We start from the raw sequence: 25115 nt of genomic DNA, 5'->3' as shown, positions 1-25115 counted from the left end.
AAGGAGGAGAATATGGAGAGGAAGGAGAAGAATATAGAGGAAGGAGGAAAATATAGAGTGGAAGGAGGAGAACATAGAGAGGAAGGAGGAGAATATAGAGAGGAAGGAGAATGTAGAGAGAAGGGATCATAATATAGAGAGGAAGGAGGAAAATATAGAGAGGAAGGAGCAGAAGATAGAGAGGAAGGAGAATATAGAGAGGAAGGAGGAAAATATAGAGAGGAAGGAGGAGAAGGAGGGGACGGAAGAGAATATAGAGAGGAAGGAGGAGAATATAGAGAGGAAGGAGAACTATATAGAGAGGAAGGAGGAGAATATAGAGAGGGAGGAGAGGAAGGAAGGAGAACAATATAGAGAGGAAGGAGGAGAAAATAGAGAGGAGGGAAGAGAATAAAGGAAGGAGGAGAAGGAGAGGAAGTAGAAGAAAATAGAGGGGAAGAAGGAGAATATGAGATGAAGGAGGAGATTATAGAGGAAGGAGGAGAATAAAGAGAGGAAGGAGGAGAATATAGAGAGAAAGGTAGAGAATATAGAGAGGAAGTAGAAAAATATAGAGAGGAAGGAGGAAAATATAGAGTGAAAGGAGGAGAATATAGAGTGGAAGTAGGAGAATATAGAGAGGAAGGAGGGGAATATAGAGAGGAAGGAGAATATAGAGAGGAAGGAGGAGAATATAGAGAGGAAGGAGGAAAATATAGAGAGGAAGGAGGAGAAGGAGAGGACGGAAGAGAATATAGAGAGGAAAGAGGAGAATATAGAGAGGAAGGAGAACTATATAAAGAGGAAGGAGGAGAATATAGAGAGGAAGGAGGAGAATATAGAGAGAAAAGAAGGAAGGAGAACAATATCAAGACGAAGGAGGAGAAAATAGAGAGGAGGGAGGAGAATAAAGGAAGGAGGAGAAGGAGAGGAAGTAGAAGAATATAGAGGGAAAGACGGAGAATATGAGAGGAAGGAGGAGAATATAGAGTAGAAGGAGGAGAATATAGAGAGAAAGGAGGAGAATATAGAGAGGAAGGTGGAGAATATAGAGAGGAAGTAGAAGAATATAGAGAGGAAGGAGGAAAATATAGAGTGGAAGGAGGAGAATAAAGAGTGGAAGGAGGAGAATATAGAGAGGAAGGAGGAGAATATAGAGAGGAAGTAGAAGAATATAGAGAAGGAGGAAAATATAGAGTGGAAGGAGGAGGATATAGAGTGGAAGGTGAAGAATATAGAGAGGAAGGAGGAAAATATAGAGAGGAAGGAAGAGAATATAGAGAGGAAGTAGAAGAATATAGAGAGGAAGGAGGAAAATCTAGAGTGGAAGGAGGAGAAAGAGAGGACAGAAGAGAATATAGAGAGGAAGGAGGAAAATATAGAGAGGAAGGATCAGAAAATAGAGAGGGATGAGGAGAATATAGAGAGGAAGGAGAAGAATATAGAGAGGAAGGAAGAGAATATAGAGAGGAAGGAGGAGCATAGAGAGGAAGGAGGAGCATAGAGAGAGGAAGGAGGAGAATATAGAGAGGAAGAACAATATAGAGAGGAAGGAGGAGAATATAGAGTGGAAGGAGGAGAATATAGAGGGGAAGGAGGAGAATATAGAGAGGAAGGTGGAGAATATAGAGGGGAAGGAGGAGAAAATAGAGTGGAAGGAGGGGAATATAGAGAGGAAGGAGGAGAATAAAGAGAGGAAGGAGGAGAATATAGAGTGGAAGGAGGGGAATATAGAGAGAAAGGAGGAGAATATAGAGAGGAAGGAGGAGAATATAGAGATGAAGGAGGAGAAAATAGAGAGGAAGGAGAATATAGAGAGGAAGTAGGAGAATATAGAGAGGAAGGAGAAGAATATAGAGAGGAAGGAGAAGAATATAGAGAGGAAGGATGAGAATATAGAGAGGAAGTAGAAGAATATAGAGAGGAAGGAAGAGAATATAGACAGGAAGGAGAACAATATAGAAAGGAAGGAGGAGAAGGGGAGGAAGTAAAAGAATATAGAGAGGAAGGAGAATATAGAGAGGAAGGAGGAGAATATATAGAGGAAGGAAGAGAATATAGAGAGGAAGGAGGAGAAGGAGAGGAAGGAGGAGAATATAGAGCGGAAGGAAGAGAATATAGAGAGGAAATAGAAGAATATAGAGAGGAAGGAGAAAAATATGGAGTGGAAGGAGGAGAATATAGAGTGGAAGGAAGAGAATATAGAGAGGAAGGAAGAGAATATAGAGAGGAAGGAGAACAATATAGAAAGGAAGGAGGAGAAGGGGAGGAAGTAAAAGAATATAGAGAGGAAGGAGAATATAGAGAGGAAGGAGGAGAATATAGAGAGGAAGGAAGAGAATATAGAGAGGAAGGAGGAGAAGAAGAGGAAGGAGGAGAATATAGAGAGGAAGGAAGAGAATATAGAGAGGAAATAGAAGAATATAGAGAGGAAGGAGAAAAATATGGAGTGGAAGGAGGAGAATATAGAGTGGAAGGAGTAGAATATAGAGTGGAAGGAGGAGAATATAGACAGGAAGGAGGAGAATATAGAGAGGAAGGAGGAGAATATAGAGAGGAAGGAGGAGAATATAGAGAGGAAGTAGAAGATATAGAGAGGAAGGTGGAAAATATAGAGAGGAAGGAGGAGAATAGAGAGAGGAAGGAGGATAATATAGAGAGGAAGGAGAACAATATAGAGAGGAAGGAGGAGAATATAGAGTGGAAGGAGGAGAATATAGAGAGGAAGAAGGAGAATATAGAGCGGAAGGAGGAAAATATAGAGGGGAAGGAGGAGAATATAGAGAGGAGGAAGGAGAATATAGAGTGGAAGGAGGAGAATATAGAGTGGAAGGAGGAGAATATAGAGATGAAGGAGGAGAATATAGAGAGGAAGGAGGAGAATATAGAGAGGAAGGAGGAGAAAATAGAGAGGAAGGAGAATATAGAGAGGAAGTAGGAGAATATAGAGAGGAAGAGGAGAATATAGAGAGGAAGGAGAAGAATATAGAGAGGAAAGAGGAGAAAATAGAGAGCTAGGAGGAGAATATAGAGAGGAAGGAGAAGAACATAGAGAGAAAGGATGAGAATATAGAGAGGAAGTACAAGAATATAGAGAGGAAGGAGGAGAATATAGAGAGGAAGGAGGAGAATATAGAGAGGAAGGAGGAGAAAATAGAGAGGAAGGAGAATATAGAGAGGAAGTAGGAGAATATAGAGAGGAAGGAGGAGAATATAGAGAGGAAGGAGAAGAATATAGAGAGGAAAGAGGAGAATATAGAGAGGAAGGAGAAGAATATAGAGAGAAAGGATGAGAATATAGAGAGGAAGTACAAGAATATAGAGAGGAAGGAGGAGAATATAGAGAGGAAGGAGAACAATATAGAGAGGAAGAAGGAGAAGGGGAGGAAGGAAAAGAATATAGAGAGGAAGGAGGAGAATATAGAGAGGAAGGAAGAGAATATAGAGAGGAAGGAAGAGAATATAGAGAGGAAGGAAGAGAATATAGAGAGGAAGGAAGAGAATATAGAGAGGAAGGAGGAGAAGGAGAGGAAGGAGGAGAATATAGAGAGGAAGGAGGAGAAAATTGAGAGGAAAGAGGAGAATATAGAGAGGAAAGATAATATAGAGAGGAAGGAGGAGAAAGAGAGGAAGGTGGAGAATATAGAGAGGAAGGAGGAGAAGGAGAGGAAGGAAGAGAATATAGAGAGGAAGGAGGAGAAAATAGAGAGGAAGGAGAAGAATATAGAGGAAGGAGGAGAATATAGAGAGGAAGGAGGAGAATATAGAGAGGAAGGAGGAGAAAATAGAGAGGAAGGAGAAGAATATAGAGGAAGGAGGAGAATATAGAGAGGAAGGAAAAGAATATAGAGAGGAAAGAGGAGAAAATAGAGAGCTAGGAGGAGAATATAGAGAGGAAGGAGAAGAATATAGAGAGAAAGGATGAAAATATAGAGAGGAAGTACAAGAATATAAAGAGGAAGGAGGAGAATATAGAGAGGAAGTAGGAGAATATAGAGAGGAAGGAGAACAATATAGAGAGGAAGAAGGAGAAGGGGAGGAAGAAGGAGAATATAGAGAGGAAGAAGGAGAATATAGAGAGGAAGGAGGAGAATATAGAGAGGAAGGAGGAGAAAATAGAGAGGAAGGAGAAGAATATAGAGAGGAAGGAGGAGAATATAGAGAGGAAGAAGAAGAATATAGAGAGGAAAGAGGAGAAAATAGAGAGCTAGGAGGAGAATATAGAGAGGAAGGAGAAGAACATAGAGAGAAAGGATGAGAATATAGAGAGGAAGTACAAGAATATAGAGAGGAAGGAGGAGAATATAGAGAGGAAGGAGGAGAATATAGAGAGGAAGGAGGAGAAAATAGAGGAAGGAGAATATAGAGAGGAAGTAGGAGAATATAGAGAGGAAGGAGGAGAATATAGAGAGGAAGGAGAAGAATATAGAGAGGAAAGAGGAGAAAATAGAGAGCTAGGAGGAGAATATAGAGAGGAAGGAGAAGAATATAGAGAGAAAGGATGAGAATATAGAGAGGAAGTACAAGAATATAGAGAGGAAGGAGGAGAATATAGAGAGGAAGGAGAACAATATAGAGAGGAAGAAGGAGAAGGGGAGGAAGGAAAAGAATATAGAGAGGAAGGAGGAGAATATAGAGAGGAAGGAAGAGAATATAGAGAGGAAGGAAGAGAATATAGAGAGGAAGGAAGAGAATATAGAGAGGAAGGAAGAGAATATAGAGAGGAAGGAGGAGAAGGAGAGGAAGGAGGAGAATATAGAGAGGAAGGAGGAGAATATAGAGAGGAAGGAGGAGAAAATTGAGAGGAAAGAGGAGAATATAGAGAGGAAAGATAATATAGAGAGGAAGGAGGAGAAAGAGAGGAAGGTGGAGAATATAGAGAGGAAGGAGGAGAAGGAGAGGAAGGAAGAGAATATAGAGATGAAGGAGGAGAATATAGAGAGGAAGGAGGAGAAAATAGAGAGGAAGGAGAAGAATATAGAGAGGAAGGAGGAGAATATAGAGAGGAAGGAGAAGAATATAGAGAGGAAAGAGGAGAAAATAGAGAGCTAGGAGGAGAATATAGAGAGGAAGGAGAAGAATATAGAGAGAAAGGATGAAAATATAGAGAGGAAGTACAAGAATATAGAGAGGAAGGAGGAGAATATAGAGAGGAAGGAGAACAATATAGAGAGGAAGAAGGAGAAGGGGAGGAAGAAGGAGAATATAGAGAGGAAGAAGGAGAATATAGAGAGGAAGGAGGAGAATATAGAGAGGAAGGAGGAGAAAATAGAGAGGAAGGAGAAGAATATAGAGAGGAAGGAGGAGAATATAGAGAGGAAGAAGAAGAATATAGAGAGGAAAGAGGAGAAAATAGAGAGCTAGGAGGAGAATATAGAGAGGAAGGAGAAGAATATAGAGAGGAAGGATGAAAATATAGAGAGGAAGTACAAGAATATAGAGAGGAAGGAGGAGAATATAGAGAGGAAGGAGGAGAATATAGAGAGGAAGGAGAACAATATAGAGAGGAAGAAGGAGAAGGGAGGAAGGAAAAGAATATAGAGAGGAAGGAGGAGAATATAGAGAGGAAGGATGAGAATATAGAGAGAAGGAGGAGAATATAGAGAGGAAGTAGAAGAATATAGAGAGGAAGGAAGAGAATATAGAGAGGAAGGAAGAGAATATAGACAGGAAGGAAGAGAATATAGAGAGGAAGGAGAAGGAGAGGAAGGAGGAGAATATAGAGAGGAAGGAGGAGAAAATAGAGAGGAAAGAGGAGAATATAGAGAGGAAAGAGGATATAGAGAGGAAGGAGGAGAAGGAGAGGAAGGTGGAGAATATAGAGAGGAAGGAGGAGAATATAGAGAGGAAGGAGGAGAATATAAAGTGGAAGGAGAATATAGAGAGGAAGGAGGAGAATATAGAGAGGAAGGAGGAGAATATAGAGAGGAAAGAGGAGAATATAGAGAGGAAGGAGGAGAAAATAGAGAGGAAGGAGAAGAATATAGAGAGGAAGGAGGAGAATATAGAGAGGAAGGAGGAGAATATAGAGAGGAAGTTGGAGAATATAGAGAGGAAGGAGGAGAAAATAGAGAGGAAGGAGAAGAATATAGAGAGGAAGGAGGAGAAGGAGAGGAAGTAGGAGAATATAGAGAGGAAGGAGGAGAATATAGAGAGGAAGGAGGAGAATATAGAGAGGAAGGAGAAGAATATAGAGAGGAAGGAGGAGAAGGAGAGGAAAGAGGAGAATATAGAGAGGAAGGAGAAAAATATAGAGGGGAAGGAGGAGAATATAGAGAGGAAGGAGAAGTATATAGAGAGGAAGGAGGAGAATATAGAGAGGAAGGAGGAGAATATAGAGGAAGGAGGAGAATATAGAGAGGAAGGAGGAGAATATAGAGGAAGGAGGAGAATATAGAGATGAAGGAGGAGAAGTGAGGATGAGTGGGGGGATCCTGAGTGAGGAGGAGGAGCAATACATGGAGATATCCACTGGATGAATCTGGGAAGAAGGAAAGTATAGAGGAATGAGGTGGAGGCGGGGCAGTGAGGAGGAGGCGGAGTAGTGAGGAGGAGGCGGAGCAGTGGGGAGGAGGCGGAGTAGTGGGGAGGAGGCGGGGCAGTGAGGGGTAGTAGTACATGGAGATGTCCACAGGATGATACCGGGAAGGAGGTGAAGAGGGCGGGGCGATCCAGGGAGAAGGAGGAGGAGCCGCGTGAGGTACGGATGGAGAAGGGGGTGGTATTACCTCGGGCTCCGCCCAGCGATGACGTCAGGTTTGTGTCCCCAGTAGCGGCGGTGTCGGCTTCAGGACCCGGATAGCAGTCAGGCCGCGGCCATGGAGATGGAGGAGGGCGGCCTGGTGTACCAGGAGGAGGCTGGCGGCGCGGCGGGGGCCGTTATGTCGGACCGGGTGTCCGGCCTGGCCGCCTCCATCTACCGTGAGCTGGAGCTGCTTATCGGCCGCTATGAGGAGGACGCGGTGAAGCAGCTGATGCCGCTGGTGGTCGCGGTGCTGGAGAACCTGGAAGCCGTGTGCGCCGAGAACCAGGAGCATGAGGTGGAGCTGGAGCTGCTGCGGGAGGACAACGAGCAGCTACTAACCCAGTACGAGCGGGAGAAGGCGCTGAGGAAACACGCCGAGGAGGTGAGGAGACCCCGGCTGCACCCCAACATCACCCCGGAGCCTGTCACCCCCCCGACATGCTGTCACCCCGGAGCCTGTCACCCCCCGAAATGCTGTCACCCCGGAGCCTGTCACCCCCCGACATGCTGTCACCCCGGAGCCTGTCACCCCCCGACATGCTGTCACCCCGGAGCCTGTCACCCCCCGACATGCTGTCACCCCGGAGCCTGTCACCCCCCGACATGCTGTCACCCCGGAGCCTGTCACCCCCCGACATGCTGTCACCCCGGAGCCTGTCACCCCCCGACATGCTGTCACCCCGGAGCCTGTCACCCCCCGACATGCTGTCACCCCGGAGCCTGTCACCCCCCGACATGCTGTCACCCCGGAGCCTGTCACCCCCCGACATGCTGTCACCCCCCGACATGCTGTCACCCCCCGACATGCTGTCACCCCCCGACATGCTGTCACCCCCCGACATGCTGTCACCCCCCCGACATGCTGTCACCCCCCCGACATGCTGTCACCCCCCCGACATGCTGTCACCCCCCCGACATGCTGTCACCCCCCCGACATGCTGTCACCCCCCCGACATGCTGTCACCCCCCGACATGCTGTCACCCCGGAGCCTGTCACCCCCCGACATGCTGTCACCCCCCGACATGCTGTCACCCCCCGACATGCTGTCACCCCCCGACATGCTGTCACCCCGGAGCCTGTCACCCCCCCCCCCGACATGCTGTCACCCCGGAGCCTGTCACCCCCCCCCCGCCTGACCAACTGTCGCCCCCCCCCCCCCCGACATACTGTCGTCCCTCCACGACGTCACCCCCAATACTGCACCCCTAGAACCTGCCACCCTCTCCCAGTACCCTGGTACTTATCACTTCTCTCCTCCACTCTGGTCACTGTTGGGGCACATGTTCTACTTGCTCTTGGTCTTGTTGGGGGGCTCTTGGTCTTGTTGGGGGGGCTCTTGGTCTTGTTGGGGGGGGCTCTTGGTCTTGGGGTGGGTGGGGGGTCACATATTTTCTCCGGTCACTACATTACTTTGTGTGTTGTTCTGGGGTCTGATGCTTGTGGAGCTGCTGTGTGGATTTTGCTTGGGTCGTCGCTTGGCAACAGAGAATGCCGCTTGCGGGTGACTACTCCGGAGCTCCGGTCAGATCTGCTGCTGTCACTGGCGATTCAGTAGATTGTCGGCACTTCTGGTCCTGGCTGTCACGTAGAGGGGGACGATACCGTGGAAAGCTGGTCAGAGATATAAACACTTCTAAGCTCTGCTTTGAGGGGGTCCTTGGTGCTTTCCTTTGGGGGGGGGGGTCCTTGGTGCTTTCCTTGGGGGGGGGGTCCTCGGTGCGTTCCTTGGGGGTGGGGGTCCTCGGTGCTTTCCTTGGAGGGGGGTGGTCCTTGGTGCTTTCCTTGGGGTGTCCTTGGTGCTTTCCTTGGGGAGGTGTCCTTGGTGCTTTCCTTTGGGGGGGGGTCCTTGGTGCTTTCCTTTGGGGGGGTCCTTGGTGCTTTCCTTTGGGGGGGGTCCTTGGTGCTTTCCTTTGCGGGGGGGGGTTCTTGGTGCTTTCCTTTGCGGGGGGGGTTCTTGGTGCTTTCCTTTGGGGGGGTCCTCGGTGCTTTCCTTTGGGGGGGTCCTCGGTGCTTTCCTTTGGGGGGGTCCTCGGTGCTTTCCTTTGGGGTGTTCTCAGTGCTCTCCTTTGGGGCGGTCCTGGTTGTCGTTTGTTGATGTGGGGTGTATGTTGATGCGTGGACGTTGCGTTAATCTTGGCGCCCTCTCGTTGTTGGTGATGGGCGTCTGTAGGGACAGAACGTGGCTTGTTAGTCCCTGTAAATCTCAGGAATATGGCGTTTTTGTTGTTTTTGATGACACTTGGTTGGGGGAGGGGCGCAGTGCGGATATTGAGGTGTCTGGATTTTTATTACGACAGATCAGAATTGTTTGATTATGATGGGGAAGATTTGTACTGGAAACTGGGGGGACGAGACATCATAAGGAAATCCCAAAGCGGTTTGTGTCCCGGGGTCACATGACTATTCACATGAATGGAAGAATCGCATACTAGTCCGCCTCTCCCAGCCTGAAGTGGCTGATAACAGGGAACAATAGATCACGGTAAATGCAGGGGACGTTGTATTATTGTGGCTGCTCTCGGGATGTGTAACGACGAGCTGTGATTGGCCGGCAGGGTGCTCTGACTGCTGAACATTGGTGCTTCCAGATCATGTGATGTCACTCCTATCCAGCAATAAGGGGTGATGGTAAAAGAACCCCCCTAAATCATGACCCAACCGAGACTGTGCTGCAAATGGTTAAATTCAGACAGCCGTTATCTACACCCACTCACATGTTAGGTTTCTGCTTGCTGTCATTGAATAGAGACAATCTTGTTCACATCCATCGTCCTGACCTAATACCTCTCACAGCTGAGGATTTGTTAAATTTGTATCCAGTCTAGATAATCCTCTGTGAGCCGAGCACATCAGCGGCACAAATCTCCGTCCTGCTGCTTTGTTACAATGTATCAGTTTGGAGTCACAGAGCATCTTCTAGACTGGATATAATTGCAACAAACCCTCAGCTGTGAGGACATTTTGAGATGTTAACAAGAATGTTCCTATTCACTGAGAGCAAGCAGAGATCTTGTAAATAGTGAGGAAGTAAAACACACTATAACAGTAAGTTGTGGAATCGATGAAGCTTTTCTTACAGACGACGACACCGGCCCTTTAAGTCACATGTCGTGATATTTCAGGATTATTACGCATTTTTACGCACGTGTCTCTTTAACTTGATGGTTGTTGAGTCATGTGGGATCTCCTCTGACCAGACGCTTATTAATAGAGCGGTGACCGTCACCTGTCTCCACCCTGAGACCTCACCCTGTTTCTTCTGTCTGTGGACACTGTGCCAGAGCCGCATCCCCGCCCGCGACTCCGTGTGACTGATCTGAGATTGTTGATGTGGCATCGAGGCCTCCAGGATTGTAAAAGCTGCAGAAATTAGAGGGACTGAAAATCCCATGTAAATAAAACCTGTAGGGAGAGTTGTGATCTGAGGCCAGGAGGGCACAGTTTTCTGCCGAGACCTAAAACCAGTCCTACTGGGGGCAACCGATGCATTAGTATGGGGTAACTGCATGTCAGGGCCCTCTGCCCAGTCTGTACCATTGTGGAGTGTGCCCAGCCCTTACCCACGTATCGGGACGTCTGTATATTATTTGCAGCATGAGAAGTGATCTGGTAATGATGATCACATGAATACAGCGCTGCGGACTATGTCAGCCCTATATAAACAACGCTAAAAGAGAATAAGTAACACGGCGCTATATGGTGCAGATTACCTACAGGATATCAAGAGTATTGGACATAAAAGGTGCTCACCTAAGGCCGGATTCGCACGAGCGTGTGCGTTTTGCGCGCGCAAAAGGTCCATAACCGCTCTGTGTGTCAGCCCCGTATGAGGCGCGGCTGTGTGATTTTTCGCGCAGCCGCCATCATTATGACACTCTGTATGTTTGTAAACAGAAAAGCACGAGGTGCTTTTCTGTTTTCATTCATAGTATTGACTACTGTAGCGCGCATCGCGTGGCACACGGAAGTGCTTCCGTGTGCTGTGCGCCGTTTTCACGCACCCATTGACTTCAATGGGTGCGTGATGCGCAAAAAACGGGCAAATATAGGACATGTCATGAGTTTTACGCAGCGGACACACACTGCGCAAAAATCACTGACTGTCTGAACGGCCCCATTGACTAACATAGGTCCGTGCGAGGCGCGTGAAAATCACGTGCATAACACGGACGTATTATACGTTCGTCTGAATAAGCCCTAAGAGTGTTAATACTGGCAGGTACAACACTACAAGAAGTGCAGTCAATAATGTAAAATGATCAGGAAGAGTAATAAAAAGCTGCTGCCAGGTCCAAAACACAAGAACCAGAGGAATGTTGTCAATTAAGCACAACGAGAGAGGAAAAAAAGGGACCACAATGGCGCTGCTATTTAAAAGAAACCAAGTAATTAGTTTAATAATTAAATTGAAATACAGGTCGACAAGCTACGCGTTTGATGAAGACGCCAGTTCGGCGTTGAAACGCGTAGCTTGTCGACCTGTATTTCAATGTAATTATTAAACTAATTACTTGGTTTCTTTTAAATAGCAGCGCCATTGTGGTCCCTTTTTTTCCTCTCTTGTGTGTGTGTATATAAGCAACGGGAAGAAATAATAACTTATCCACAATGATTCACCAGTGGATTCTATACAGTGCAGATAACTCAAAAGCTACTATAAAATATGTTACTTATCCTGTACTGATCCTGAGTTACATCCTGTATTATACTCCAGAGCTGCACTCACTATTCTGCTGGAGGAGTCACTGTGTACATACATTACATTACTTATCCTGTACTGATCCTGAGTTATATCCTGTATTATACTCCAGAGCTGCACTCACTATTCTGCTGGTGGAGTCATTGTGTACATACATTACATTACTTATCCTGTACTGATCCTGAGTTATATCCTGTATTATACTCCAGAGCTACACTCACTATTCTGCTGGTGGAGTCACTGTGTACATACATTACATTACTTATCCTGTACTGATCCTGAGTTATATCCTGTATTATACTCCAGAGCTGCACTCACTATTCTGCTGGTGGAGTCACTGTATACATATATTACTTATCCTGTACTGATCCTGAGTTACATCCTGTATTATACTCCAGAGCTGCACTCACTATTCTGCTGGTGGAGTCACTGTGTACATACATTACATTACTTATCCTGTACTGATCCTGAGTTACATCCTGTATTACACTCCAGAGCTGCACTCACTATTCTGCTGGTGGAGTCACTGTGTACATACATTACATTACTTATCCTGTACTGATCCTGAGTTACATCCTGTATTATACTCCAGAGCTGCACTCACTATTCTGCTGGTGGAGTCACTGTGTACATACATTACATTACTTATCCTGTACTGATCCTGAGTTACATCCTGTATTATACTCCAGAGCTGCACTCACTATTCTGCTGGTGGAGTCACTGTATACATATATTACTTATCCTGTACTGATCCTGAGTTACATCCTGTATTATACTCCAGAGCTGCACTCACTATTCTGCTGGTGGAGTCACTGTGTACATACATTACATTACTTATCCTGTACTGATCCTGAGTTACATCCTGTATTACACTCCAGAGCTGCACTCACTATTCTGCTGGTGGAGTCACTGTGTACATACATTACATTACTTATCCTGTACTGATCCTGAGTTACATCCTGTATTATACTCCAGAGCTGCACTCACTATTCTGCTGGTGGAGTCACTGTGTACATACATTACATTACTTATCCTGTACTGATCCTGAGTTACATCCTGTATTATACTCCAGAGCTGCACTCACTATTCTGCTGGTGGAGTCACTGTGTACATACATTACATTACTTATCCTGTACTGATCCTGAGTTACATCCTGTATTACACTCCAGAGCTGCACTCACTATTCTGCTGGTGGAGTCACTGTGTACATACATTACATTACTTATCCTGTACTGATCCTGAGTTACATCCTGTATTATACTCCAGAGCTGCACTCACTATTCTGCTGGTGGAGTCACTGTGTACATACGTTACATTACTTATCCTGAGTTACATCCTGTATTATACTCCAGAGCTGTCTCACTATTCTGCTGGTGGAGTCACTGTGTACATACATTACATTACTTATCCTGTACTGATCCTGAGTTACATCCTGTATTACACTCCAGAGCTGCACTCACTATTCTGCTGGTGAAGTCACTGTGTACATACATTACATTACTTATCCTGTACTGATCCTGAGTTACATCCTGTATTACACTCCAGAGCTGCACTCACTATTCTGCTGGAGGAGTCACTGTGTACATACATTACTTATCCTGTACTGATCCTGAGTTACATCCTGTATTATACTCCAGAGCTGCACTCACTATTCTGCTGGTGGAGTCACTGTGTACATACATACATTACTTATCCTGTACTGATCCTGAGTTACATCCTGTATTATACTCCAGAGCTGCACTCACTATTCTGCTGGTGGAATCACTGTGTACATACATTACTTATCCTGTACTGATCCTGAGTTACAGCCTGTATTATACTCCAGAGCTGCACTCACTATTCTGCTGGTGGGGTCACTGTGTACATACATTACATTACTTATCCTGTACTGATCCTGAGTTATATCCTGTATTATACTCCAGAGCTGCACTCACTATTCTGCTGGTGGAGTCACTGTGTACACACATTACATTACTTATCCTGTACTGATCCTGAGTTATATCCTGTATTATACTCCAGAGCTGCACTCACTATTCTGCTGGTGGAGTCACTGTGTACATACATTACATTACTTATCCTGTACTGATCCTGAGTTACATTCTGTATTATACTTCAGAGCTGCACTCACTATTCTGCTGGTGGAGTCACTGTGTACATACATTACTTATCCTGTACTGATCCTGAGTTATATCCTGTATTATACTCCAGAGCTGCACTCACTATTCTGCTGGTGGAGTCACTGTGTACATACATTACATTACTTATCCTGTACTGATCCTGAGTTACATCCTGTATTATACTCCAGAGCTGCACTCACTATTCTGCTAGTGGAGTCACGGGATAATAATCTGTCCTGGTCATGTGATGCGTGCACGCTCAGGTGCTTGGCTCGTTACAGTATATTTATCATATTTCTGTCCTGTAACGAGCCAAGCACCTATTTGCATCACATGACCAGGACAGATTATTATCCCCTGGGAGTAAAAAAATGAAGGTACCTTTTATATGACAACAAGCAGAGATCTTGAAAACATTGAGAAATTGATACAGAAAGCAAATGAAAGAATTGTAGATTATAAAAGGGTGTTCCGACTTCGGACATTTATGACATAGACAGACTGGGGCCCTCTGACTTGTCCCTGTAGGGTGTGTGTGGGGGGGGGGGGGCATTCTGAGGATATGCTGTAAGTGTCGGAGGTGGGTGTACCCCTATAACCAGTGACCTTTATCCGCTGGTTTGTTAATACCGCAGCGTTGTGTGTTCGCTGTGAATGTAATGAGTGGCTATTACTTCTCACACAACATCTGTCCTACATGTCGGCCATTGACGACCAGCTGATCCTATAAATCTGCCTCCTCAGCATCGCTCCTCGGGGAGGTTTAGGATCAGCTCTTAACACTTCCCTGACTCCATCTTGTTTCCCTACATTACCTCTCATTCCTGCTAAATTAGAGGAGGCTTCGTTTTATTATCTCGTAAATGTATACAGCAAAGCACCTGCGCCGCGGAGTCATACAGTCACATGTCTAATCCGGACTACTGGATTTATGTGGAGACCGAGAAGATCCAGGGAACATGACTAAATTATATTTAAGGTGGAACTCCGGAGATGTCAGTTTAAAGGGCATGTCCAGGATTAGAAACTGCGCCACACCTGTCCATGGGTTGTGTCTGGTACTGCAGCTCCGTTCCATTGAAGTGAATGGGGCTTTGCTGCAATGCCACAGACACCCTGTTGACAGGTGTGGTGCTGTTTTTGGTAGACAGCAGCCATATTTTTCTAATACTGTACTCTGTCTAAAAAAAGAAGCAATTTTCCAAGTGGTCCTGATTAAAAATCTCCTTCTGGATTATGTATACAACTCCTATGTCGACCTATGTGCCTCCATGGTTACAGACTACAAACACACCCTGTGTAGTCACCCCCTGCCGTCATGTGTTACTCTTTTACGTCTGTAGGTTTAAAAGAAGAGGAGGTAAATGGATGAGTGACCCTTCACTGCGGGGGTGACTACACAGTCTGTAACCATGGACACACATAGCTGTTCATAGGAGCTGTATACACAACAGAAAATTTGATATCAAGCCTTTTTGCAAAGTTGTGTAGTACTGGGAGGGGGGCGGCTTCCTCTGCACCATTGTTAACCCCTTCCCGGACTGGATGTCTCATTGTTTCTGGCTGCGTCATTCGGGGGGGCCGGGGCTGCTGGATGACGTCTGTGTCACATCCTCAAACCTATTCCTTGTCAGCTCCAGGAAATCTCCACTCCCAGATCTTGCAGAGCCGTCCGCTATGGGGGTCCTCACCACCGGGGTGTGCGGTGCCCCCTGCAGATCACGCGCTACGGCCGCTGCCCGGCTCCGCATTATTATATGGGTAGAAGAATATTATAATTCTACATGAGCTGCAGCCTCTCCAGCACAGGCGCACACAGGACCTAATAATCTAGACTATGTCCCCGTTCCCAGAGGATGGAGGTCACACTTTATAGTGTGACACAAGATCAGGGATTACCAGAAGTGTTGTCATAGTGTTAGGAGAGAATAAATCTAATCCCTATTAATGAAGTTACCCAGGATGTGAGACGTCCTAACCCGGCACCTCACATATATATCACTATCTCACCTGGGGGACAGAGGGCGCAGTCACACCTGGCCGGTGCCTGAGGGGCCAAAATGCCCCTCTACCACTTAAGACAGCAGTGATCCCTCAACGGGATTTTCATTATTATTAATTTTTATAATTTATTATTATTTTTTTAAAATTATTGTTATTTAGTATTTGTGTTTTTTTTATATTTATTATTAATATTTATTATAATTATTTAGTATTTTTGATCAGATTTATTCTTGTTATTATTTAGTATTTTTTAGATTTTAATCCCTGACTTTATCTTTTATTTTTTTTGGGACAGGGTTGGAATGTTAAAAACTGCAGCAAAATTTCCTACATAATAATAGTAATAATAATCTGCCATATGGTGGGGTGGGGGGCGGGGGGGTAATTCGGTCTATATGAGCAGAGGACCCCTGTTTTGTATAATGTCACCGTTCACATGTTGAGGTTCCTCTCACGGCCTGGGAATATTTTTTCCCTGTAATGAAAAGCCTCATGGGGTTAATCTCACAGCTCCGGGTGCTGATGTGGTAGACGACTATTCGGCTACTGCAGCTCTAAAAAAAAATCTCAAATAAAAAAACTTCTACCTGTCTCTTCCCCATTAACGAAAACGCCGGCGAATAGAGCAGCGGTCTCCGACGTGCGGTTCTCGAGTAAAACTACAACTCCCAGCATGTTGAGACCAATGCAATAGAGGGGGCTGTGGTTTGGACACTTCAGGGCAAACGCTTCTATATCCCCCACCGCCCAAACCACAAAGATAAAATATCCTCATATCTAATACACAGACTTGACTTATTACAGAGTTTGTAGCTGTGTCCCCCCCCCCCATATAACTCATTTCTGGATCTTCTCACGTGTTCGTCGTCTCCTGTGGGTGGTGCAGCTGGTCCTTCGGCTTTGGTTCGTGGTACAACCTGTTTTCTCGGTGCCAGGAGTTCTTGTTGTTTAGTCGACGCCAGGGATGGCGAAAACTTTCATTTGCTTATATGGAGAGCCCAGGAGGGTGGCTGCAGAGGCGGCGGTGGAGGGCACAGTGATGAGGGTACGGGGCGCGGGGAACGCTGCCAGGGATTTTTAGCTCCGTCAGTCCATATCACAAAGGATGAGCTCTGGAGCAGGGAGTGCTGGCCTGGGACTTTCTAGAGCCCTGTGCACGGGTCATCGCAGGTTCATGGTCAGCAGTGACCTGTAGACTGGGGGGGGGGGTTTACTGCGTTACATCAGATCTTACACTCCAATCACATCCAGAGCTGCATTCACAAATCTGGGCATGGTGGAAGACGTGGGGTTGGAACAAAAATAACAAATATCTAGCAAATGATTTGATCACACTTTTATGTTGGGAGTTGCAGTTCTCTACTATACTCTGCAAGTGACAGCTAGTAGCCTGCGCCTGTCAGGGCATCATGGGAGTTGTAGATTGGCAACAGCTGGAAAGCCACGAGTTGGGGAACATTGCTATTAGGGAACTGTGATTTAATAGAGGGGGGTCCTTTGTTTAGGATCCTGAGTGGAGAGCGGTCACATAGAGCGTCTCTCTCTCTCTCTGCAGGACCTGTCCTGTATTACACAGACCACACATTGATATACATGGACACTATGTAATACTTAATTTCTCCTGTGGTGGCGCTGCAGGGAAACTGAACACTTACTGCCAGGTTTCTCCATAGATCACAGCTGATCGCTCTGATCTCTCCCAGCATGGGGACACTTTATGATCTATTTATTGTCCGTCTATCGAGTAGGGAGTGTCCAGAGCGGAGACCCCCTTTAATATAGGCAAGTAAATGAAATAGTTCTTTAAGTTTTAAGAAAATAGAAAATCTGGGTTTGGTTGTTGCTTTCTCGTCTACTCTCATGTGAGACATCAAGTGACTTGTGGTGTGACCCGGGAGCTGGATATTATCTGCCGCTGGTGTCACGGCTAGGCTGGATTTTAGGCCGCAGGGTCGGTGTGATGATCAGAAGGTTTGTGTCTTGTGATGATGATGATGATGTGCCAGTCCTGCCCTATTAACACAATACTTTGTGAGCTTTGGGATTTTGCCTTTTTTCCATTCACTTCCTTGGTCTCTCACGTGAACGTCATCTGAAAGAAATCAAAAAGTCTAACAAAAATCCGCAGTAATACATTTCACATTTTTATTAAAGATAAAATATTAAAAAAATACGCGGAAAAACAGAATAAGGCCCCACGCACACGACCGTAGATTTCCTCACGGACCCATTAGTTTCTATGGCTGACGGACACCTTCCCGTATCTTTACAGGAGGGTGTCCGGGCCGTAGAAACCTGCCGTAAAAAATAGGACATGTCCGATGTTTTTATTTTACGGACCATTCTCCCATACTTTATAATGTGGACTGCTCTCTGCGGCCGTAAGCATGGACTGTGATTGCGGGCACGGTCTTCTGCATGGGGCCTAATGCCGGCCGGGTCCCGTCCTGTGGAGAGACAGGACATGTTCTATTCGTCCACGGATGGGGAAGTTGAGTCTGTTTTCACCCGCTTATGTGAATGGGTTCGTGAAAACTAGCGGGTGCCACTCGGATGCCGTGAAAAATGGCCCGAGTGGCACATAGTTCGTGTGCAACTGGCATAAGTTGGTGATGTGAGCGGACAATGTTTCCCACTGAGTTTTACTATAAGGGTATGTGCACACACACTAATTACGTCCGTAATTGACGGACGTATTTCGGCCGCAAGTTCCGGACCGAACTCAGTGCAGGGAGCCGGGCTCCTAGCATCATAGTTATGTACGACGCTAGGAGTCCCTGCTTCTCCGTGGAACTGCTGTCCCGTACTGAAAACATGATTACAGTACGGGACAGTTGTCCTGCAGCGAGGCAGGGACTCCTAGCATCGTACATAAGTATGATGCTAGGAGCCCGGCTCCCTGCACTGTGTTCGGTCCGGAACTTGCGGCCGAAATACGTCCGTCAATTACGGACATAATTAGTGTGTGTGCACATACCCTAATTATTTGTGTGGCTCTGATTTTTTTTTATTATTGTTTCTTTTTATTATTAGTATTTTTCTTTCCTTATTTCTATTAGTATTTATTTTTAGTATTTTTTTTTTACACTTTTTTTTTCTTTTTATTATTATTATTATTATTTTATATATAACAGATATAAACCGCACATTATTTACACACCATACATCCTGACGGCACCGGGTACAACATTTGACAAGTGTTTCTGACGTTCCTCTCACCGTGCGATTCTACCATCGTGGCTTTTATTTAGCACTATTGGCCCTAATAATTGTAATAATTTTATCCCCCCAAATGTGCGGCCAATTTATCCTATATGTGTATACTTCCCCCTATTTACCTGTCTGGTAAAGCTGGGTGACAACCAATCAGTCCGCCAGTCACACAGATTTCCCACAAAAAGATCTATCCAATACATTGCTATACAGAATATTTAACCATTTGATAGTGAAGGATGTTGGGTAACCGTGCAGTCTTGAAACGTGCAGGACATGTATCTGTAACCAGTGAGTCCTTAATAAGAGTGTATGACAAGGGTTAGTGTGCCCCCTAGTGTACAGTAATGTTCATGACGCAGCAAGTCACCACCGATGCTTGTCTTTTTTTTTTTCTTCCTTATCTAGGACCTGTCTCTTTAAAAATAAAATGGCGCCACCACTTAAAACGTAACAATGTGTAATAGCGGTGAGATTTCTCATCACCTGATCATTTACCTTTACAAGTTTCTATTTTTTTTTTTAAAGAAATTTATTGAATTTGAAGATTTACAAGAGCAGGATAAGAAGGATCTGCAGGTGCGGGTGGAATTATTGGAATCTCAAACCAGACAACTGGAGCTGAAAACAAAGAATTATGCCGATCAAAGTAAGATGCCCGCTGAGTGCTGTAATGTTTTGTGTCTAGCTGGCACACTCCATAGTATCCTCTGTCCTGACATCTTCTAGCTGGCACACTCCATAGTATCCTCTCTGTCCTGACATCTTCTAGCTGGCACACTCCATAGTATCCTCTGTCCTGACATCTTCTAGCTGGCACACTCCATAGTATCCTCTCTGTCCTGACATCTTCTAGCTGGCACACTCCATAGTATCCTCTCTGTCCTGACATCTTCTCCCTGGCACACTCCATAGTATCCTCTCTGTCCTGACATCTTCTCCCTGGCACACTCCATAGTATCCTCTGTCCTGACATCTTCTATCTGGCACACTCCATAGTATCCTCTGTATGTCCTGACATCTTCTAGCTGGCACACTCCATAGTATCCTCTCTGTCCTGACATCTTCTAGCTGGCACACTCCATAGTATCCTCTCTGTCCTGACATCTTCTAGCTGGCACACTCCATAGTATCCTCTCTGTCCTGACATCTAGCTGGCACACTCCATAGTATCCTCTCTGTCCTGACATCTTCTAGCTGGCACACTCCATAGTATCCTCTCTGTCCTGACATCTTCTAGCTGGCGCACTCCATAGTATCCTCTCTGTCCTGACATCTTCTAGCTGGCACACTCCATAGTATCCTCTCTGTCCTGACATCTTCTAGCTGGCACACTCCATAGTATCCTCTCTGTCCTGACATCTTCTAGCTGGCGCACTCCATAGTATCCTCTCTGTCCTGACATCTTCTAGCTGGCACACTCCATAGTATCCTCTCTGTCCTGACATCTTCTAGCTAGCGCACTCCATAGTATCCTCTCTGTCCTGACATCTTCTAGCTGGCGCACTCCATAGTATCCTCTCTGTCCTGACATCTTCTAGCTGGCACACTCCATAGTATCCTCTCTGTCCTGACATCTTCTCCCTGGCACACTCCATAGTATCCTCTCTGTCCTGACATCTTCTCCCTGGCACACTCCATAGTATCCTCTCTGTCCTGACATCTTCTCCCTGGCACACTCCATAGTATCCTCTGTCCTGACATCTTCTAGCTGGCACACTCCATAGTATCCTCTGTATGTCCTGACATCTTCTAGCTGGCACACTCCATAGTATCCTCTCTGTCCTGACATGTTCTAGCTGGCACACTCCATAGTATCCTCTCTGTCCTGACATCTTCTAGCTGGCACACTCCATAGTATCCTCTCTGTCCTGACATCTTCTAGCTGGCACACTCCATAGTATCCTCTCTGTCCTGACATCTTCTAGCTGGCGCACTCCATAGTATCCTCTCTGTCCTGACATCTTCTAGCTGGCGCACTCCATAGTATCCTCTCTGTCCTGACATCTTCTAGCTGGCACACTCCATAGTATCCTCTCTGTCCTGACATCTTCTCCCTGGCACACTCCATAGTATCCTCTCTGTCCTGACATCTTCTCCCTGGCACACTCCATAGTATCCTCTCTGTCCTGACATCTTCTCCCTGGCACACTCCATAGTATCCTCTGTCCTGACATCTTCTAGCTGGCACACTCCATAGTATCCTCTGTATGTCCTGACATCTTCTAGCTGGCACACTCCATAGTATCCTCTGTATGTCCTGACATCTTCTAGCTGGCACACTCCATAGTATCCTCTCTGTCCTGACATCTTCTAGCTGGCACACTCCATAGTATCCTCTCTGTCCTGACATCTTCTAGCTGGCACACTCCATAGTATCCTCTCTGTCCTGACATCTTCTAGCTGGCACACTCCATAGTATCCTCTCTGTCCTGACATCTTCTAGCTGGCACACTCCATAGTATCCTCTCTGTCCTGACATCTTCTAGCTGGCACACTCCATAGTATCCTCTCTGTCCTGACATCTTCTCCCTGGCACACTCCATAGTATCCTCTGTCCTGACATCTTCTAGCTGGCACACTCCATAGTATCCTCTCTGTCCTGACATCATCTAGCTGGCACACTCCATAGTATCCTCTCTGTCCTGACATCTTCTAGCTGGCACACTCCATAGTATCCTCTCTGTCCTGACATCTTCTAGCTGGCACACTCCATAGTATCCTCTCTGTCCTGACATCTTCTAGCTGGCACACTCCATAGTATCCTCTCTGTCCTGACATCTTCTAGCTGGCACACTCCATAGTATCCTCTCTGTCCTGACATCTTCTAGCTGGCACACTCCATAGTAACCTCTCTGTCCTGACATCTTCTCCCTGGCACACTCCATAGTAACCTCTCTGTCCTGACATCTTCTCCCTGGCGCACTCCATAGTAACCTCTCTGTCCTGACATCTTCTAGCTGGCGCACTCCATAGTATCCTCTCTGTCCTGACATCTTCTCCCTGGCACACTCCATAGTATCCTCTCTGTCCTGACATCTTCTCCCTGGCACACTCCATAGTATCCTCTCTGTCCTGACATCTTCTAGCTGGCACACTCCATAGTATCCTCTCTGTCCTGACATCTTCTAGCTGGCACACTCCATAGTATCCTCTCTGTCCTGACATCTTCTCCCTGGCACACTCCATAGTATCCTCTCTGTCCTGACATCTTCTCCCTGGCACACTCCATAGTATCCTCTCTGTCCTGACATCTTCTAGCTGGCACACTCCATAGTATCCTCTCTGTCCTGACATCTTCTAGCTGGCACACTCCATAGTATCCTCTCTGTCCTGACATCTTCTCCCTGGCACACTCCATAGTATCCTCTGTCCTGACATCTTCTAGCTGGCACACTCCATAGTATCCTCTGTATGTCCTGACATCTTCTAGCTGGCACACTCCATAGTATCCTCTCTGTCCTGACATCATCTAGCTGGCACACTCCATAGTATCCTCTCTGTCCTGACATCTTCTAGCTGGCACACTCCATAGTATCCTCTCTGTCCTGACATCTTCTAGCTGGCACACTCCATAGTATCCTCTCTGTCCTGACATCTTCTAGCTGGCACACTCCATAGTATCCTCTCTGTCCTGACATCTTCTAGCTGGCACACTCCATAGTATCCTCTCTGTCCTGACATCTTCTAGCTGGCACACTCCATAGTAACCTCTCTGTCCTGACATCTTCTCCCTGGCACACTCCATAGTAACCTCTCTGTCCTGACATCTTCTAGCTGGCACACTCCATAGTATCCTCTCTGTCCTGACATCTTCTCCCTGGCGCACTCCATAGTAACCTCTCTGTCCTGACATCTTCTAGCTGGCGCACTCCATAGTATCCTCTCTGTCCTGACATCTTCTCCCTGGCACACTCCATAGTATCCTCTCTGTCCTGACATCTTCTCCCTGGCACACTCCATAGTATCCTCTCTGTCCTGACATCTTCTAGCTGGCGCACTCCATAGTATCCTCTCTGTCCTGACATCTTCTAGCTGGCGCACTCCATAGTATCCTCTCTGTCCTGACATCTTCTCCCTGGCACACTCCATAGTATCCTCTCTGTCCTGACATCTTCTCCCTGGCACACTCCATAGTATCCTCTCTGTCCTGACATCTTCTAGCTGGCGCACTCCATAGTATCCTCTCTGTCCTGACATCTTCTAGCTGGCACAATCCATAGTATCTTCTCTTTTGTCCTGACATCTCACACACATACACAAACACACACCTATCTATTCACATGTATACGTACAGGTGTGTACATATCTACATGCTCATATCTCACTTCATATCAAGACTTCTCGTCTTAGGCATGTGATCCGAATAAGGCCTCATGCACACGGCCGTAGCTTTGTCATCCGCGGGCCGTCCGCAATCACTGACCATAAACACAGAAGAGGTGCATTCATGTTGATGGCTTTGGAATCGTATTTGCGTCCCCCGCACGGTCCGTGTAAACCACAGTCGTGTGAGTGAGCCCATAGAAATGAATGGGTCCGCAATTCATCCGTGTTTTTGCAGATGAATTGCAGACGCAAATACACGTTGGTGTGAATGAGGCCTTAGTTGCTGGGTCATGCACTGGGTTGCTCATGCAGGGGTGACATTTCTACCTGGCACCGCTACAGAACAGATATTACATAAAACTTGGATTTCCATAAGAGAAACTTTTGTGTTATTTTTATAGTCAGTCGGTTGGAGGAGAGAGAAGCAGAACTGAAGAAAGAATACAACGCTCTTCACCAGCGACATTCAGAGGTACGTGAAGCGTTCTGTATGATATAACCGCATAGTGTCGCCCCCTTTGTCTGTCTGGGACCGATGGCGGCTGAACGCTCCTTGTTAGTTGTAGAATATCTCAGCCCTGACGTAGGTTTTAGTTACTAGAATCGCTCCCCGTAGACGCAAGAGTGGCCGGAAAAATTCAAAACCGCAAGAAAGCTACACAAGAAGCGCAGCAACTCTTAGGATACCAGTAATGTTTAGCCAAGTGCCCTGTCAACAGGGGTGTCTGCAAAATGCTCATAAAGGGTTAAAGAGGATCAGGAGTATCGGCTTTCGTTAAAGGGATTGTCCGTTTAGAAACCCCATTGTCCTACACCTTAGAGAATTGTGAGTTATTAGAGGAGGGTCCTCGGTTCTGGATCCTCATCTCTTGGCCAGAGCGGTTACGTCCTGTCCAGTATTACACAGACATCACGTGGATCTGAATGGACACTGTGTAATACTTCATTTCTCCTGTGGTGGTGCTGCAGGCAAACTGCACACTTACTGCCAGGTTTCCCCTCAGATCACAGCTGATCACTGGGTTTCCCATCAAGGGGACACTTTGTGATCAGCTTATTGTCAGGGGACCCTTCTAAAAAGTAGGGATTGTCCAAAAGCGGAGACCCCTTTAAGATCAAGACTTTCTGCAACAACATTGGTCTTCTGACCTTTCTCAGGGTCTGTGGAATGGCTGGGTGGGCTCACAGTGGGGACGGGAATTTGACTAGATGTTCTTCAGACTTCTGATTGGCATGTCAAAAGGCTCTTCATAGGCGCAGTTGCGACCCCCGATTCCCAAATAAAAAGGGGGTAGTGTCCCAACCCCACTTCAAATGTCTGCTGAGAGAAAGATATATTTATTTCTAATCACCAAAATCTCCATTCAGCCACAAAGGGGTTCAGATACTTGGTGCAGCGTCACTTCTCCTCTAATTTGGGAATTACAAGGGTCAAAGTTCATGGACTTCCACTGATTTACGTATTTTGTGTTTAGATGGAACTCCCCTTTAAAAAAATATCGGGCAGTTATTTTATAGTATTTTCAAATATTTCTTAAAGGGGAAATCCACCTTTAAAAGAGTCTTCGGAGATTCCTATACTATGGAGAAGCGCGTCGCTAGCCTGCGTTTTCCTTCTCTGGATCTCCCAGACGGCTCTTGTTTTATCACACCGTAGATTTCAATGGAAGGAACCGGATCCCCTTCGGAGGCCGCCAGGGCGCCAGCACCACCTTGATATAGGAATTTGCAGGATCCCCATGGTTGGCACCATCTGATATGTTTTATTAGTGGGTGGGGGGGTCATCTGTTTAGTAGGTGACATTTTTTGCATATGAGCTAAAATCCCAAGTAATAATTCCAGTTCTTCCCTCAGATAATCCACAATTACATGGAACACTTGGAACGCACCAAACTTCAGCAGCTCATCGGCTCCGACCAACTGGAATCTACTATGCAGAGTAAAATGAGGTAAGATCTGCGTAGCGGGAACATGAAGGTGTGTGGAGGAGGGGAGGTCCCGGCCACCGCATCTGCCCTTGTCTGGTG

At 46.1% G+C, this 25115-nt stretch overlaps 1 protein-coding gene across 3 annotated transcripts in view; it reads left to right on the top strand.

Annotated features, from left to right (window-relative positions):
- Nucleotides 1–6706: 6706 nt before the first annotated feature.
- The window catches only part of SPAG9 (sperm associated antigen 9), a 43962-nt gene continuing 25553 nt past the window's right edge, over nucleotides 6707–25115 (top strand). For all 3 annotated transcript variants that reach the window (XM_075845140.1, XM_075845141.1, XM_075845139.1), the window contains exons 1-4: nucleotides 6707–7106; nucleotides 19287–19407; nucleotides 23489–23559; nucleotides 24943–25037. In XM_075845140.1, coding sequence (XP_075701255.1) covers nucleotides 6798–7106; nucleotides 19287–19407; nucleotides 23489–23559; nucleotides 24943–25037 — 596 coding nt within the window. In that variant the 5' untranslated portion in view covers nucleotides 6707–6797. The remainder of the gene's footprint in view (nucleotides 7107–19286; nucleotides 19408–23488; nucleotides 23560–24942; nucleotides 25038–25115) is intronic.

Source organism: Rhinoderma darwinii, chromosome 13 (genome assembly GCF_050947455.1).
Source record: "Rhinoderma darwinii isolate aRhiDar2 chromosome 13, aRhiDar2.hap1, whole genome shotgun sequence".
Classification (NCBI taxonomy): Eukaryota; Metazoa; Chordata; class Amphibia; order Anura; family Rhinodermatidae; genus Rhinoderma; species Rhinoderma darwinii.
Note: the sequence above shows the minus strand (reverse complement) of the source record. Positions and strands in the feature narration are given on the sequence as shown.